Raw genomic sequence first — 17,703 nt, 5'->3', positions numbered from 1 at the left:
CTTCCCCCACTACAGCCACAGCTCCTGTCACTCAAACTGTTGGAGCTCAGCGATTGGCTTTCGGCCCATCACTCAAACCAGGTCTCGAGTTTCCATTGGCCATTGGAGTGTGTCACTTCATGGTGTCGTTTGAGCAAGGTATATTATCATGTGAACCGGAAGAGCGGAGTTTATACTGGTTTGTCAATGTATGTTTTAAGCAAATCTTACTTGTTACTCAAATTAATGTACATGTGTTAGATTATATAATAATTGCTTTATAACCGCATATGTTCGGCGTACGCGGTTATAAAGCAGTTAACCCCGCTCGCACGTTTTGCTATATATAATAAATCGAACAGACGCGTTAGTATGAGCACACCCGAGCCCTACAAGAAACGCCTTTTTCACTAAAGGTTCTGGATACAGGAAAGTGGAAATGTTTACACAATTTATAAATGTACCATTGTACACAAACACAATATCTTTTTTTGTCATGCTAAACAAGTAGGCTATACACTTGTACAATGGGTTTTGGGGATATGTTTTATTATTCCCACAACATCAACAGAACTGAAAAATGAAGCTTCTTAAACTAAATGATGAAAGATCTTTTTAACTTCTTAATATTGCATAGTAGAGGTGTACTTCATTAAATTACTGCAACACACCATTTAGTCTATTTTTATCTGTGTGGTTAAATGTGCCTTAAAGTCCATCCAAAAACACCAGCAAATAGAGTCTTTTCTTTTATGGATATTGAGGTGCTTCTGCATTCTCACATTTTCAAGGTAGTAGTTCAAATCATTAGTAAAGTGTTCTCTCAGTAGTTATAGTGTGTTATTTAAGGACATTCTAGAGGTTGGACATCTGATGAGCTAAAACCTTACAGAACGTCTTCTGAGTAAGCGTTGTGTTTCACATCTTATAGTCGCAGCAACATACTTGTAGCAAGAGGACTGAAGTCCAACACAATTACACCAATGGCCGTACATACACTCAAAGTTATAATGCAATTCCCAGGGCCATCAACATTTGATTCTTAATGGACTCAGTGTGTGGTCTATGACACATTTGTATTCATTTTTAAAGTGATCACAGACTTGTATACAGAACATTATGAGGAACATTTTAACCTTTTTAAAAAACGATATACCTGAGGATGTTATTCCCCTGAATTGGGCACGACACAAAATGTGCAGGTATGTTGTGATGAAAAGGCTCTTACTACTTAAATTTCATGGTTCTTGAAATTAGTATACACAAGCAAGAAAACATATAATTCAATACAAAATCTTATATATACAGTATATGTGTAAATGTTGTATGTATGTATGCATGTGTGTGTGTGTGTGTGTGTGTGTGTGTGTGTGTGTGTGTGTGTGTGTGTGTGTGTGTGTATGTATGTATGTATAAATAAATATTAACAAATAGCCTACTGAAGTTACTTACTGTTTTTTATCTGTTAAAAATCGACTTTAAAATCTTCTCTTGTATCAGAGCTGTGATACTACTATCACACCTTTCAATGTTCGTAATTTATCAAAATTGTTTTGTTCTTAAAACAGTTCAACTTAAATTGACGAAATCGTTGCTCAAGAGACTCGAAGTGCATTGGTCTACAGTAAATTACATAAAATTTCATGACTGGAAGTGAATGCTTGACATTCATAGACAATGGTGAAATTTGTTTTGGTATAGGAGAAAATCTGCTGAGTTTATGCAAACAGAGGATACTGGGTCACGTAAACATTTTTACATAGAATAGGCTTAATTATCATGTGGCATTTATAAAACAGTAGGTGTAGGTGGGTATTTACAAGCATATACTTAAGAGACTTCCATGAAGTGTGTACACTTTGTACAGTTTACTTTCCTCCCATTCATGTATTTGTATCCTATTTGGATAAAAAAAAATCTAATACATTAGCTGAAATATGTTAATTAGTCAAACATTTGATTTAAGACAGCATTATGGTTTATGTGAAAATAATGAATTATCAAAACTTTACTCTGCTTGATAATTGTTTTGATGTAGTTTTGATGTTGAATGTGGACGTAATTATTCATAAATAGTGACTGATTACTTTGATTTTGTCTTCATCCTTCACAATTGGTTTATGATTTCGTATTTGTCCTTAAAAATGACTCACAACAAACCTAATTTGTTTTACCACCTCAAAATATGTTTTTATTTGTTGGTGAAGAATAATTTCTAATTGTACAAATGAAATTATGGCCATTTTTTTTACTGTATACAATATTGAAAATGTCTAATATATATTCTTTAAAAATCAAGGCAAACCCTTTGTTATTATTGTGAAAACGGAGAAGGAATTGCACTTCCTTCCGTCCGTCTATCCCTGTGACACCTGAACGCAGCTCTTGACTCGCAGTAATCCTCTCGGTTAATCGCCTCTCGCCGGCTGGTCGGGGTTCAGACAGCATGCAGTCAGCTGTGGGTGGAGACAAACCATCGCGTGGACTGTATATGTGAGTGTCAAAGTGACGCACAATCATACTCACACAGGCTCCTGGAGTGACGGTGATTCAGGAGGACACTACAGAGTTTAATGGCGATGAAGATGGATTTAAATGTCACCATTGAGCAAATGGAGACGGGGGAGCAGGACGCTGCTCTGACAGCACTGCAGAGCTACAACAAGGAGGTAAACATCATTAGAACAGTGCTGTTTATCAAACATAAATTGTGTCATCATTTTCTAATTACCTCAAGGTAAAACAAAAAAAAAATAAAGAAAAAAAAACCTTCAGGTCGGCTATAAGCACACTTTAGATCATAATTATTAGATCATCTGGATAGAAAGCCTCACCTTAAATAATAAGCATTATCCTAACCAAAATGAGTGTCCTGCAGCTAATTATATTTCACAATTTGCCCTGGATTAACAGTTGATTATTTATGATAAACCTACGAGAGAAGACTGAAGATTTCAAAATTAAACTGAATGTTTTTAACTAAACCACTATTAAAGCTGCACTATAGTTCTTGCCACTTGGGGGCAGCAAAACAAGCTTTAAGCACAACCCTGACATAGGCTACTATTAGTTTATAAAGCTATTTACAAACGTGAGGTTACATTTTTCCTTTTCATTTGAGTATTAAAACCACTGTGAGGTGCAATTTGTCAGTCACCTCTGGTCTTTATCGCGTTGTAAGGCCAGACACTGTCTCTCTCTCTCTGAGACCAACTCAGATAGAAATAATCTTGGAAAAAGTTGTCAAGTACGTCTTCCAATATCATGTGTACATAACACAGATGAGGCGTAAAAAAATAACTAGGTGTGTTTTTTTATGGATGTTGCCTTATTTATTTCAGATGCTAACAGATAGGAGACAGACTGGAACAATAATCAGAAGGAGAAAGGCAAAGTGCAAAGGACCTGGGTCTGACTTAAGGCCTGACTTACATCCAGAGCTTCCTTTGATTGTTCAAATGTTCACCTTCTCAGTATGAATGCATGGCTCCTCTTTATCACATTTCATTGCAGTGTGTGATGTTGTCGCATATTTTCGTTTTGTGATGACTCAGAAAATGCAGTTTATTCAAACCAAAGTTTTACAGCCCGAGTCAGAATGTAACCTGCACCACTGCAATGAGGAATCAGCCCACGCATGTGGTATGCTCTTAACCAGCTACTTAAACGCCTTTAACTTGTCTTTTTTTTTAGCTCTATGAATTTTGGAAAAACCCAGTGAACACAGAAACTATAACTGTCATTAATCATTATCCTGTTTTTGTAATTCAGGTCTTTACCAAAACCCTTGCTTAATTCTGAAGATGTGATGAAAAAGCAACAATTCAGCTTATATTTGGTTGAAGATGTTTGAAAACGGAACTTAATGTTAAATATAGTCATCATGGTTTAGAGAGCTTTAGTCGCTCCTGTGGTTCACATTAACGTGAGAGTTTTATAACTCACAGGTAAAATGTCAAAATGGCAGCCATTTGCTAATGCAATTAAAAGAAAGAAGTTCTTTGCCACGGGTTCAAGGAGTGTGGGAGGTCCCAGGAAAGTTCGCCAGATGAATGGGGACAAATGTGTTTACTGTTGTAAAAGGTGCGCTATGTAGTTTTGTCAAAGAAATGTGAAAGTTGGAGAAGTGTACATATTATGTTGTATATGTTTATAACTCTATACACAAATTGTCCTCAGAGGAAAATGTGGTCCCTGAAACAATGTTTGCCCACAACAGGAAAACCGTAACTCTCCTTGAAGCTTTTTAGTTCCAAACAGTGTTCAGGGACCCATTTTTTCCTTTGAATAACATTTGTGCATTTAAAAAAAAACAACAAAAAAACAGCACAGTATTGTTTTACTTCTCCAACTTTCAAATTTCAAGACCTAATCTACATTGTACACTTTTAAGGCTGCTCCATACAGTATGTCCCGACCACCGAAGAAGTTTCTTTAACATGTTCACAGCAAAGATTCAGAGTGTGTGACATGTTTGACTGCTAAACAGAACATAACATTTGCCAAAAAAACCCCCACTACCTACACATGTATAAGATCAGAAGGATCAATCATACCACTTTGTCCATGAGGGGCTGCAAAATCCATGTCAACAAAAAGTTCCTCACAGCTTTGAGTTCAAAGATCCCTCCATCCATTATCCATACCACTTTTTTCATTCGGGGTCGCGTGGTTTCATATTGGGTTGCGGGTCAATCACAGCTGACACATACAGACAGACAATTAGACACATTCACACCAACAGGCCATTTAGAGTCACCAATTAACCTAAGGAGCCTCTCTGTGGACTATGGGAGAAAGCTGGTGTACCCAGAGAGAACCCACGCAGGCACAGGAAGAACGTGCAAACTCCACACCGAGAAGCTCCTGTCTAATGTAGATTCAAAGCAGGAACCTCCTCGCTGTGAGGCAACAGCAGAAACCACAGCCTAAGTGGAAACAACAACACCATAACGCTTATTAAAAACTTTTGTTATGAAAACATTAAAAACAGAGATACAATTCAACCATGTTAGTAGATGATATTAGATATTAAGTATGTGTGCGCACATACAGAGAAGTTATCCTATTGTTGCATTGTTGACAGCCAGTCAGTGACGATAAATAAATGAGGCGTTACTCAGAAATGCTCAAACCTGTGCTGAAAGCTATTTATTTACTACGGTGAATCCATCTTAAAGAGACCATAAGTTGAGCACAAAAAGCTTTATTCATCTTTACAGAATCCTCAAGCAGTGAGTTTACAAGAACTGACACATATGACAGACCATCCTCTTTATATAGTGCTAATTGTAGGCATGACAAGAAGCCTCCACATGCCTTATTTCCTTTCATCCACACTTGTTTAGCTTCATTCCATTGGTGCTCTGTTCATATGTCAGTCTTTTAGATGTGACTGTTTAATAGTGCGGTGAGCTTGGCCTTTTCTGTTGCTGGGAATTTAGATTTCTTCCCCAGACTCTTATGTTGCCAGGTGCAGTGACCTTGGTTCTTTGTGCTGCTGGGATTTTCTGGACTCTCTCTCACACTGATAAGAACTCTCCTCGTACGACTCTGCCTTTAAGATTTAGTGAGTTTACCTCTAAAACTCAGTTTTTATTTGTATATACTTTAGGTACATTGCACATTTCTAGCATTGGTGGATTATTAAGATACATACACACGAGTCTAGTGGAAACGTCTCTACAGAAAGGACACGACAGCTGCCATGCTGGAAATGCTATCTCGCCCTTTCAGTCAACTTAAGACAGGTTAAGAGCTGGAGGTGAGGCAGGTTTTAAGCCTCTTGACAAACTGTTATATCGCAGCTGCCTGCTTAATCAGGTCAGCCTTATTGAAAATAAAGTAAAGCCTTCAGAAAATCAAAACGGATGAGTTTCAAAACACAGTGTGTCGACAAAGACATGAGCCAATCAGACCTATTTTGTTTTTGATCGAGTCTGTAAACATGTTACTTTCTGCTGTAAAACAGACTGCTGGTGCGTCTGCAGCCAGTCTTGCTCAGGATTTTGCTCTTCAACATCGGCTTTAATTTTCAAGATAGGAGGTTGCCACTTGCTAAAAAAACTGCTATCCTCGAATTTGTCTTGTTCATTTTGAGAAACAAGCATATGACCTTGGAATATAGCTTGAGCAACATTGCTGCTTTTGTGAACGTCAGACTTCCACTCATATTTTACATAGGTCGAAACTGCAATAGGAAAAAAGAGTTTGAAGAAGAGAAAAAACACATTGAACATAGGTCGCACAGATCAATGAGACATCCTGCATCTAATTAAACTTCAGTTCCCACTCAGAGCTCAGCCAGGCGCCTTCAGTAATAACCCTGTGTAACCATCGCAACAGCTATATGCTTCATCTTATTAACAACGAAGGTCACAGTGTTTCCTGAGGCTCAGCATTATATTTTTTGGTTTACATGTACAGTAGATGCAGACCAACATGGAATAGAACATGTCTGCAAAATTGTAGTGATGATCCCACCAAAAAGGTGTTATTTGAAATATTTACATTGATTTAAGGATCCATAGCAAATTCAAGTTTATGACATATTTATAAGATTGAGGCAGGTACTGATCTCCACATTATGTGATATATAACTTAAAAAGATGTATCAATATGCAAAACTATTGACCACAGGATTTCCAACCTTTGTCATGACAGAGAGTGAGCTGTGTTTACATTGTCAGAGATGTGTAGGAAAATAGAGCCTTCAGTCCCAAAGAAAGTTTACTTTGAGTGCTTCATTTGCCTCTAAGCGTCTGCTAGCACCAGGTGAGTCGTCCCGCTGTATGGTTTTCTCAGCCTCAGAGACTTTTAGCTGTGTGGGAGTCGATCATGAAGGCAATAGGATTAGATTCAGTGATACACAAATAGTCTTCCACGGGCCCATCAAATCCTACTGTAGCTCAGAGCTCTCGGAGAAGAGGAGCTTAGTGCTGCAGAGACTCTGCTTCTTAATCTGCATCGTCTTTCTTTACTTATAAACCTGCTCCAGTATGTTCAGGTGTTTCTCCGCTGTATTTAGTCTGCTCTTATTCATTCTAAGAACCCCCCCCCCCGCTCTCTCTCTCTCTCTCTCTCTCTCTCTCTCTCTCTCTCTCTCTCTCTCTATATATATATATATATATATATATATAAAACAGAGGCCACCCTTGACTAAACAACATTTGTACATTTCTGAACCCCCCCCTTTTTTTCCCTGTTTGATGGAGGCCTCAGTATAATGGCCAGGTTTGACCATGATCATCTCAGTTTATGCCAAAATAATGATTTGCAAATCACATACTCCTCAGTATCATGCATATCAATATCAAGTCTTTACCTGGACAATTGTTGGTTGGTCGGTTTCAAGAAAAAACAATACAAATTACAAATAAAAATACAAATACAAATTGGTATCTACATGTTTGCATTTTTAAAATCTTTTTAGCTGATCTGTGTTTTTTTTGGCTCATAACACTCGACTGTCACCAGATTTGTTTCAAACAGCAATAAGCACATCTTCCTTTATGTCTCTGATACACATGCAAACTAGACATAAAGCAAAGTGAATATTTGGCACGGAACAACTCAGAATTCATGCCTATATATTTCTGGTGGCAGGTGGTCAGAAAACTGAATTCCAAAATATATTTATAAATGTTTGTGTAAATGTGTGGTCTGCTGACACCAACTGAACCAGAAAAACAAAGCAACAGTTAATTAGACTTGTTTAATGCTTTTTGTTTGGCTCTGGTTTAAAAAAAAAAGTTAAAGAGTAAAATGTTGTTTTAAGAACCAGTAAAAATGTGTTCAAGTGGGAAATTGAGGCAAGTTGTCGTTAGGTCAAGTCCTGCCTGTGTCAGAGTTGTGATGCACTGTCAGCTGACATGTTTAGAAGAAATGTTGTCTGCTAGATTTCTCAACAAAACCTTGGGGCAAAGCCTCCCAAAATCAAATGTTGTTTGCCATAAACTGCTGTCTGGTAGGTTTGTGAACTTCAGTCGCTTGTATGAAGATCAGAATCTGTGTAGTTTGATGGCGTCGTTTAAGATTTTTAACAAACAATGAATGTCCTGTCGTATTGATTTAATGACCATCAAGATTTGCAGCAAAATGTGTTCCTTGTGTGTTGCTTATTCTCTTCTTCTCCTTCATGTTTATGCTGTTTGTATTTTGGCTTTTCTTTTTTTAATGTGCCTTTTCCTTCCTTTAGATGAACCAGTGCTTCACATTCAGCGCCGAGGAGGAGCAGGACAGAGAGGTATTACTTACTCTTCAATCTCAACATTTTAATCAGGAATATTCCCATTGACATCAAAAACCTCTTTTCCAAGTGAATCCTGGCCAAGAAAGCAGCAAAATGTCACATTTAAAATAAAATGCAAGGCACAAAACACAATAAAACAAGCAAGTCAGTTCTGAGCAACCAGACATGTACACACTGTGGTCAAATAGTCCTTAATCCTTCCTTTGAAATCGATCATGGTGATTTGGGATTCCAGTTTAAGGTGTTCCTGTAGCTTACCCCATGACGAGGGTGCAAAGATTTAAAGGCACTTTCACCAAACGTAGTGCGGGTCCGAGGAAAATTATAACGTAAATCATAAAACTGCTAGACCAAAATAAATAATAATAATAATAATAAAATAAAAATAAATGAAACCCCTGAGATCTTTGGTGCACCCCTGAGTGGGGCCTGGACCCTAGATTGGGAACAAATGCAATAGTTGATGCAAAGTATTAAAGTGGCATCAACAAATCCCACCCAAAAAAACACAACTTCACAAACCAGCCAAATCAAGAAAGCTAGAGAAAGATAGTCTATTGTTTTTACCACCCAACCCCCCCCCCCCCCCCCCCCAAAACATCTACGTACTTTATTTAAGTAAAGAAAGCTAAAAAAGTTGTGAGTCTAAACTGTCATGTTTGCCTGGGTCAGGAGACTAACCCTCTTCCCTTGTATGAAAGTCAAAAAATGAAAAGTACCTGTTCAGGCCTAACCATAAAAATGTGTTAAAGTGTCCTCCAGGTGCCCTTTCAGTGAAGAGAACGTGAAGAGTTACACAGTGTGAGTCCACTGGTTGGAGTCTAAAGGCAAAACGGCTCACTAAGTATCTTTCAGCGTTAAGATTAGTTCAGGTGCAGCTTATGTGCCTTTGCGTGTCTTCATTATCCTACAGCCATGTGCACACACTCGGCATACATCTGCACTGCAGGAAGACATTATGCAAGACAGCTCAGCAGACATTTATCAGTGTCAAGTTACCTGCATCTGGGCTCAACATCAGCCAGGAATCACAGGTGATCCTGAAAATGTTTAAAATGTTCCTTTACCGACAGAGTCGCCAGGTATTGGAGATTCACAAAGTCCTATTTTAAGATTCATATTCCCTCTCAAAGGACTTCTGTGTCATAGATAATTCATGATGTACGTAAAATACTGAGACAGGGAACAGATTAGATGCAGCTTTTACAGTGGAAGTACACTGCTCCTGCTGCAGAGAAAAGTATGCACCACGTCAAGATTAAAACTCCCAGACTCATAACTGCTGAAAATGTTTTATTTTGTATTGCAGTTGTTTTATATTATTAAAACTGAACATAGCATAGTTTCACACAGTGCTTGGGAGAGGGAGTTTATGTAAGCGTTGAAGTTTACATAAACTGTTCTTCACAGTGTTTGTGATGTGTAGTCCCATGATGTTAGCAATGTTGCTTACAGAACAGAAACAGAATTATGCACTTTGCATCAAATCTTGTGTGCCATATAAGTAACAAAACACAAAAATGACAACATACAATGTGATGAATACATTATGGTCTAACCTGATATATTTTCTGTGTCACAGCGTCTGGGGGAATTGGTGCTTGGTTTCCTGAACAGGGATTTGCAGCCTTCCTGTCAGCTGGCCTGCTTAGAAACAGTTCGAATCCTGTCCAGAGACAAAAACTGCCTGAATCCTTTCATCAGCCACTCTGCCATGTCCACGCTGGCCCGCTACGCCGGCATTTCTGTTGAAAGTTCTGCCATATCTGAGTGCACCCAGCAGGTGGAGGGCCAAGGTAAATTCCCATTGTGCTGCTCCTGTTTCGGTGTTTCTCCCATCAAAGACCCTTGAATCGCCCGTTTTTCAAATACAACATTTCTCAGTAAATGACACTTACTGAGTTTGAAGCATGTCTCCTCAATTAATCAAACATTTGTATCCTGTTTTACACATTTAAAAAAAGAAACAAAAAAAACAGTTTTTGTTTCTTGTCTTGTCTTGTTTTGTTTTTGTCCTTGAACAGCATTGTATTTGGTTTCAGTGCCTCAAAACAAACCTCCTTATTTTCTCTTTTACTTTAATAGGATCAAAACGACAAAATGAAATTTCCTATTCTAAAGTATTCCAAAAAAGGGAGACCATAAACTCAGCAGAAAGTTTATAGTGAGTGTACAGAGTGAAGTAGAGTCATTTCCAAGAAGTTTACACACAATCCGACTTACATAAAGCTGCAGTATTCCTGTAAGAGAGAAGGAAGGTTCAGGACACTTCTAAATAGGCATTCACTTCTCATGTAGTCTACTGTTATTTGTTTGGAAAACTAGGTTAGAAGTGGACAGATTGCCCAAACTGTGCGATTTAATTATACCTCATGGATTGTATCTTGATTCAGCTTTGGGATTCTCTGAACACTGAGAGAGATTTCTCTTTTTACGTCCCAAAGGAACAAAGAAAGAATGAGTCACTTTGCACTTTTTTGACCAAAAATGTTATAAATATAGGTTGAATGTATGGCTCTACTTTGTTTTCCTTTCTCCTCCCAGAGGAGGGTGAGGGAAGGGAAGAAGAGGAGGTGTTAAAGAAAGTCTCTCAACCCTCAGAAAACGCCGACCAGGAAGTAATTGCTGAGGCTCTTAAGTCCATCTGTAACATCCTGCTGCACAACCACACAGGGCAGGTCAGTATGCAGAACTACATTTATGAATGTACCAATTAATGTTTGGCTGGATTTATTGAATAATGCATTGTTGGATGTGTAATGGATGGATTGCAGGTGGTGGCAGAAGATTTGCAGCTGATAAAGGGTGTGGCAGAGAGGTTAAAGCAGAGTCACGATCCCACCTGGAACCATGAGGTATGGAGACCAGGATCTCTTTGTTGATGTTTGAATAAGCAGAAGTGTTAGCCTGACAAAAACATGTATTTACCTATTTGAGGTTAATGTTCTGCCTTAAAGCAGATAGATCCTGAAATGATTCATAACTTCAGTCTCTGTATTTATTTTAGTTGTGTCTCGTGGTCATTTTGTTGAGGTGTATTGTAGTGAGACTTAGGTGAAAGACAGACTGAGATGATAACTCCGAAGACTCCTTCTTTACTTTCAGTTTAAACATGTTTGAACACAAATGTGTTTAATTGTGTTGATAATAAAACCAAAATGTCTCTGCTGTTGCAATCCAAACAATATAAAGACCTGGTATCACTAAAACAGGCAGTGTATCATTAAAGTTTCTAAATTAAGATACCAGTGTGACAAGGATAAGGATAAACTTTATTGAACCCCCAATGAGGGAAATGTGGGTGTTACAGCAGCTTAAAAACAGGGAACAGGAAATATAAAGAGCATTGGAGTTATGGTAAAAGTTCAGTGTGTTGTTTTTCCTCTCCTCTGTGAGGGTCTTTACAACCGTTTTTTCAGTTTGACAAAACCTTTGAGATAAAGTCACATGTTTACAGCTAGCAGAGAACTCTAAAAATAAGAATTTATGCCATTATGAAAATGTTGAAGAGAATATACATTGCTATGCCGAAAAACCACACTTGGGGTGATGTTTGTTTCGACCAGCCCTGTCTGTGGCCCATGTCACACATCTTTGGAGCTGACTGGAAGTTTGTCCACGGATCATCCGCAGAGGTCTGATAGTGCATGTTGAAAGATGTCCTTCATGTGTTGGATTTTGTTGTCCAGGTGCGGTTCTTTGACCTCCGTCTGACCTTCCTGCTGACGGCTTTGAGAGTGGACACAAGGGCACAGCTGGCTCAGGAGCTTCACGGCATCAGGCTGCTAGGTAAATGATCTCCTCTGAACCAATTGACATACCTCAGCTCTGTAGGTTAGTAGTCTCAAAGGGTAACTAACACTGAGACAAAACTAACCCACTAGTTCACTAATGTTTGTAAAGCCTAGGATGTTCTTAAGTCAAACCACCTATATTACAGCTTTAAAATGGGCCTGGGAAGCGTTATCACATACTTAGGCTAAGTTAAAAGATGACATCTTTCCTGTTATTTTTCCAGGTAATCAGTTAGATGCCACTCTTGGTCTCTGTTGGCCGGATTCACTGGAGACAGCCCGGGCCGGGTTTGAGGGAGTCCCACCTGAAGAAATGCCTCTGCTGAGCAGAGAGCAGACAGAACTTGCCATGGAAAGTCTGAAGATACTATTCAATATCACATTTGACACAGCCAAGCGCAAGGTTGACGAGGTACTGAAGAAAATGACCCAGTCACCCTTCATGTTTTGTCTTTGTTCATAGCAATATTACGGGGTTTTTTTTTTTTTCAGTTTTTACTTTCAGTTAAAGATTTTCTACAAAATCACTGCTACCATATAAATGATTGTTTAAAATGTAAACATCATAATTCTAGGAATGTTGTCACAAATAAAAGGAAGACATCTTATCTTCTACTCTTCTTGCTCTTTTGAATATTATTCTATTGATGTACATCTAATGCTGCTTGTATTGAGTGGATTCTGCACTTTACTTTTATTTTGATGCAAGCTGCTGTGAGCCTCAGTCAATGATCATGACTGGTCGTTCCTTTATGAATAGTGTATTTGGTGCATCTTGCATTGTCACCGTGTTGATTATGTAATTTTGTCCTTTGTCTTTTTACTGTTTTACTGTATCTAGTTATGTGTACCTTTTTTATAAAAGGCAGTTGAATTGGTTCGCTGAAGAAGAGTGCACCCAATTTGTGATGCCATCGTCAATGACGATGGTTTTTTCTTCCTCTATCTTCCTGTTACACATGTATGAAATAAAAATGTGTCGCACTAACAGAATAACACTGATGAGGGTCGTCCGTAAAGCTTGTTGTGTGATGTGTTTGTGTGCAGGAGGAGGCCGCAGAGTACAGACATTTAGGTGCCATACTGAGACACTGTTTGATGAGCCAGGCAGAAGGAGAGGAACGCGTTGAGGAGTTTCACAGGTAGTAACGCAGGACACATGCTTTACCTGTGTGTCTGCTTGGAATGACATTAACACAAGCTGCTCTCTTTTCCTCAGCCATACTGTCAACCTGCTAGGTAACCTCCCTCTGACATGTTTGGATGTCCTGTTGATGCCTAAAGTGCAACACGGCTCCATTGAGTACATGGGGGTGAACATGGACGCTGTCAACATGCTGATGGGCTTCATGGAGAAAAGACTGGACCGGGTAAGAGAAGCTTCAGTGTTGTGGGTGTTTCTATGAGACAGAGTAATAAGAAAAAAAGCATGAATAAAATGAAACAATGGTTACAGTGCAGTAGATTAAAATTGATACTTTTTGGAGTAACAAGCAGTCAAATAATGGCGATGCATAATCTGAGACTAATCTTCGTCACTAGAGGGAGCTGTTTGTTAACTGTTGCAAATTGACTCCTCTTAAAACACAAGAGGAAGCTCACAGAAACTTTACATTTACAGGGTTTTCATTAACCACACATTAATGTGATGTCGTGAATGTATGGGAGAGCGCAAAAATAAGAACATTCAAAAGGATCAGATGGAGAGATGTTGCGTCCCTCTGATCACAAATATACATTTTCAGACAGCATGGACAAAAAGTGCTTTATACAGTATGTTAAGCTGCTTTTTTTAATGAATGACTTTCTTTGTTACACATAACTATTCAAATCAGCTCATATCTGATAACGAAATTATACATATTTCTGAAAATGTGTGGCTGAATAAGATTAAACAGTTCAGTAGTAGGACTGTAATCATATCATCATGTCATCAACCTTTGTACATTCTGGATTATTACATTTTTCCGACACGTACGTGGATGTGTTTGATGAAAGTCACTTACTATTTCAGTCAAGCTGGTGAAATGATACACGTTTGTTTGTCCGTTTTGCAGGGACATAAGCTGAAGGAGACCCTCCTCCCCTGCCTGAACCTGCTGACGGAGAGTGCCCGCATCCACAGAGAGACCAGGAAGTTCCTCAGGTCAAAGGTCAGCACTGGACTGAGAAAAAGCAAGGCCTTTCTCTAACCTGTCCCACCCAACTCACACTCTCACTGTATAGTGAATATGCTGTTTTGAAGGTGTGTCTGAATGCATAAGTAAGCATTATCATACCCTATATAGTCAACTCATTGCATCCCGCAATCCATTGTAAAATATGGACGAGCGGTGGTGTTAAATGGCTCTCAGATGGACAAGAGGGGCGACCAGCATGAACATAGAAACAGAAACATTGAAAAGTAAATATTTGGTGGCATTTTTTCTGAAATCTAGAAACAGTTATAATAAAGGATAAAGAACTTTAAAGAGATTAATGTCAGTATATCTTAATGCTGATGCAGGAACAAGACCGTAGTCTGTGCATGCACTAATACATTGATCTCTTTATTGATTAAAAATGAAATATTATATAATAATTCATTAAGGTGAACTTTTATATATGAAAATAAAGTCAGTATAATGTTTGCTATTATCATTATTATTATCTCAGCAGTCGCGGGTAGTTTTAATGTTTTAATGTTGCTAAATGGGTGCACTGTCCATGACATATAAATGAGTGTGGGATTTCTTACACAACCTCTGTCACAGAGACTTCTTTGGAAGTGACACTCAAAGCTGAAGCACCTTTCATTAAGTTTTCCTGATTAGAAACAGCAGCAAGCCTTAGGACCAACTCCCCTCACCCCCATGGAAAATAGGAACGTTATGTTACCATGGTTTCATGTCACTAATAGCTACATAAATAACAGTGAGACAGACTCTTTACAAATCCAAATCCTTTTTTTTGGTGGCATTGCTTTTTTGTAGGAATCTAACTTTTTTAAATCAGGTTTTTACAAGATGGATGTCTCTGTACAAAATGGTTAAATCAAATAAAAATGTGTGCTATGTCCACAGCTAGAAGGATAAATGAGATGTAAACTTTGACACTTGAACATCAGTATATCAAATGTTATCTTATATAAAACAGTGTATTGGTAGTCTCATAGAGTTTCCATTTTTGAAAGATGTTCAACAAGTCAGTCTAAAAGGGTTTAACAATCCACTCCGACTCCACGTACAGTACTTCACATGGCGGACCCTTCATGTGTGCATGCGGACAGAGTGCAGGGAGTGGTTTCAGAAATGCCAGATGTGTGATTACTCCAGGTGTTTTTGTGGCTCAGGTTTCATGTATGTCTGTGTGTTTAGGTCTTGCCCCCCCTGCGTGATGTGATAAACAAACCAGAGGTGGGTGGAGCCTTGAGGAACAAACTGGTTCGTCTGATGACACACATCGACACTGATGTCAAGGACTGTGCAGCTGAGTTCCTGTTTGTTCTCTGCAAAGAAAGCGGTGAAGGAAAAATCTGTTCATTGATTTAAATACGCTTCTTAAAACATGGCTTCAAATCACATAAAAACTGCTATATTAATAATATGTATGTTGTCCAGTTTCAAGGTTCATTAAGTACACCGGATACGGTAATGCTGCTGGACTGCTGGCTGCCAGAGGACTCCTGAGGGGGGGCAGAGACTCTGGGATCTACTCTGAAGATGAAGACTCTGAGACCGAGGAGTACAGAGAGGCTAAAGCCCAGTCAGTACTAATACAACAGTGTCAACTTAACTCACAGTGTCTGATGCAGAGAGATGTACTACTGCCAGCTCAAACAATCAGCTGGAGCTTTTTTTGTTTGCAATGTTTGTATCCACAGCGATAAGTAACCCAAAAAACCAATAATGGGTCTATTGAACACCAACATCTCCCTTCAACTTTGAAAAATAATCAAGATGTATTTACTGTGATCAGTGTAATAAAGAATAATAATACCTGATTTCTGCATGAGGCTTTTCTCTGTTCTCCCTCTAATTCTCTGTCTCTTGTTTCTGTCCAGTATAAACCCAATAACAGGAGTTGTCGAAGAAGAGCAGCCAGACCCCATGGAGGGAATGACGGAGGAACAGAAGGAATATGAAGCTATGAAGCTGGTTCGCATGTTTGACAAACTGTCAAGGTCTATAAAAGCAGCAACCACACACACACACACACACACACACACACACACACACAGACACACACACACACACACACACACACACACACACACACACACACACACACGCATGTTAAAAATGTGCTGGTGCTGCTAATGCTAATCAACTACATTAACTTGGACACTGATCACAGCTGTCATTGGGTGAGAGGCAGGATAGACGCTGGACTGTTCATCAGCCAATCACAGGACTGACATGTGGAGACAGACAACCAGCCACACTCACACAATTCACACCTACAAGCAATTTAGAGTCACCAATTAACTAACGAGAATCTCTGTGGACTGTGGGAGGGAACCGGAGTGAGAGAACCCTGACATGCACAGAGAGGCCATGTAAGAAGGGAATTCAAACCAACAACCTTCTTGCTGTGAGGCCAAAGTGCTAACCACTGCACCACATGCAGCCTAATAATTCATTACTTTAATAATAAGGTGCTGCATTAAAGAATGAAGTATTTTCTAAAAGTGTATTTTTGTGACTGAAAATTAAAGAATGAGTTGACACAGAAAGGAATCATCTTTAACTGCAATTACTGTAAATGTTTTCATTATCTAATTCTTACACTGTTTTAAATACTGCAGCAGACTCAATACAGTCTATACTGATAAATTCATCACATTTCATTTATTTCTTGTTTCAGGACCAACCTGATCCAGCCAATGCAGCTCGGTATGGACGGGAAGATGCGAGAGATGACTCCAGGTGATCTGCATAACCACACCAACAATCCTCTGTTCCAGCCAGAAGAGCCGACCAACTCAGGCAGTGAAGACGAGTCTTAGAAACGCTGAAGCTTAGAGGGGACAGGAGGGGGAAGTCTGTTTAATCATTTAAGGTATTCATATGTCACACAGTCCAAACTATTCTTGCTTACTTAATCAGACAGGAGGCAAGAAAAATGAAGACAGCATGGAGTACATGGAGGCACCTTAAAGGAGCATGTTAGTGGTTTGATGTCTACCTTCCTCTCACGGACAGTTCACCGGTATTTAACAGCTGACCACTTCTCAAAGAGCACCATAAATGTGTAGACGTATATTTCCGTTCATATCAGGACATTAATAAGATGATTCAGAACATTAATCAAACAAACATAAACCTCATCTGCTTCACAAAGGTAGTGTGCGTTTGTATAGGCCTTATTACCCGCATGTTTCAGAGGACTAATGATCACTGCAGTCTTATCAGGCAACTCTCAAGATACTAACATTGAGCCGAGTACTGAGTCAAAGGAGCGCCATAAAAACAGGAAAGATAAGAAAAGGAATGAGAAAAATATCAGTATATTATTATATTTTATTAATATGTGTATCTTAAAAGAATATATATATATATATATATATATATATATATATATGTTGCACATAGTGAGTTTGTTTGTCTTTTGTTGATGTACATATTTAAATTGAGTCAGAATGTATTTATTTTTTTTATTCTTTTATCATCACTTTCTTTATTTTTTACTCCTTCACTG

The 17,703-nt window shown here is 38.7% G+C and overlaps 1 protein-coding gene across 1 annotated transcript; it reads left to right on the top strand.

The window, feature by feature from the left end:
• Nucleotides 1-55: 55 nt before the first annotated feature.
• Nucleotides 56-17,513, top strand: ric8a (RIC8 guanine nucleotide exchange factor A). Its single transcript, XM_079345753.1, has 15 exons — nt 56-138; nt 2,510-2,648; nt 8,177-8,224; nt 9,813-10,026; nt 10,775-10,908; nt 11,005-11,085; nt 11,920-12,019; nt 12,249-12,436; nt 13,072-13,166; nt 13,244-13,394; nt 14,082-14,177; nt 15,381-15,525; nt 15,624-15,768; nt 16,067-16,186; nt 16,870-17,513. Exons 2-15 carry the CDS (start codon nt 2,553-2,555, stop codon nt 17,009-17,011), a joined length of 1,755 nt encoding a protein of 584 aa, XP_079201879.1. The 5' UTR covers nt 56-138; nt 2,510-2,552; the 3' UTR covers nt 17,012-17,513.
• Nucleotides 17,514-17,703: the final 190 nt, after the last annotated feature.

Source organism: Symphodus melops, assembly GCF_947650265.1.
Source record: "Symphodus melops genome assembly, chromosome: 6".
Classification (NCBI taxonomy): Eukaryota; Metazoa; Chordata; class Actinopteri; order Labriformes; family Labridae; genus Symphodus; species Symphodus melops.
The sequence above is the reverse complement of the archived record's forward strand: the minus strand, read 5'-3'. Positions and strand labels throughout refer to the sequence as shown.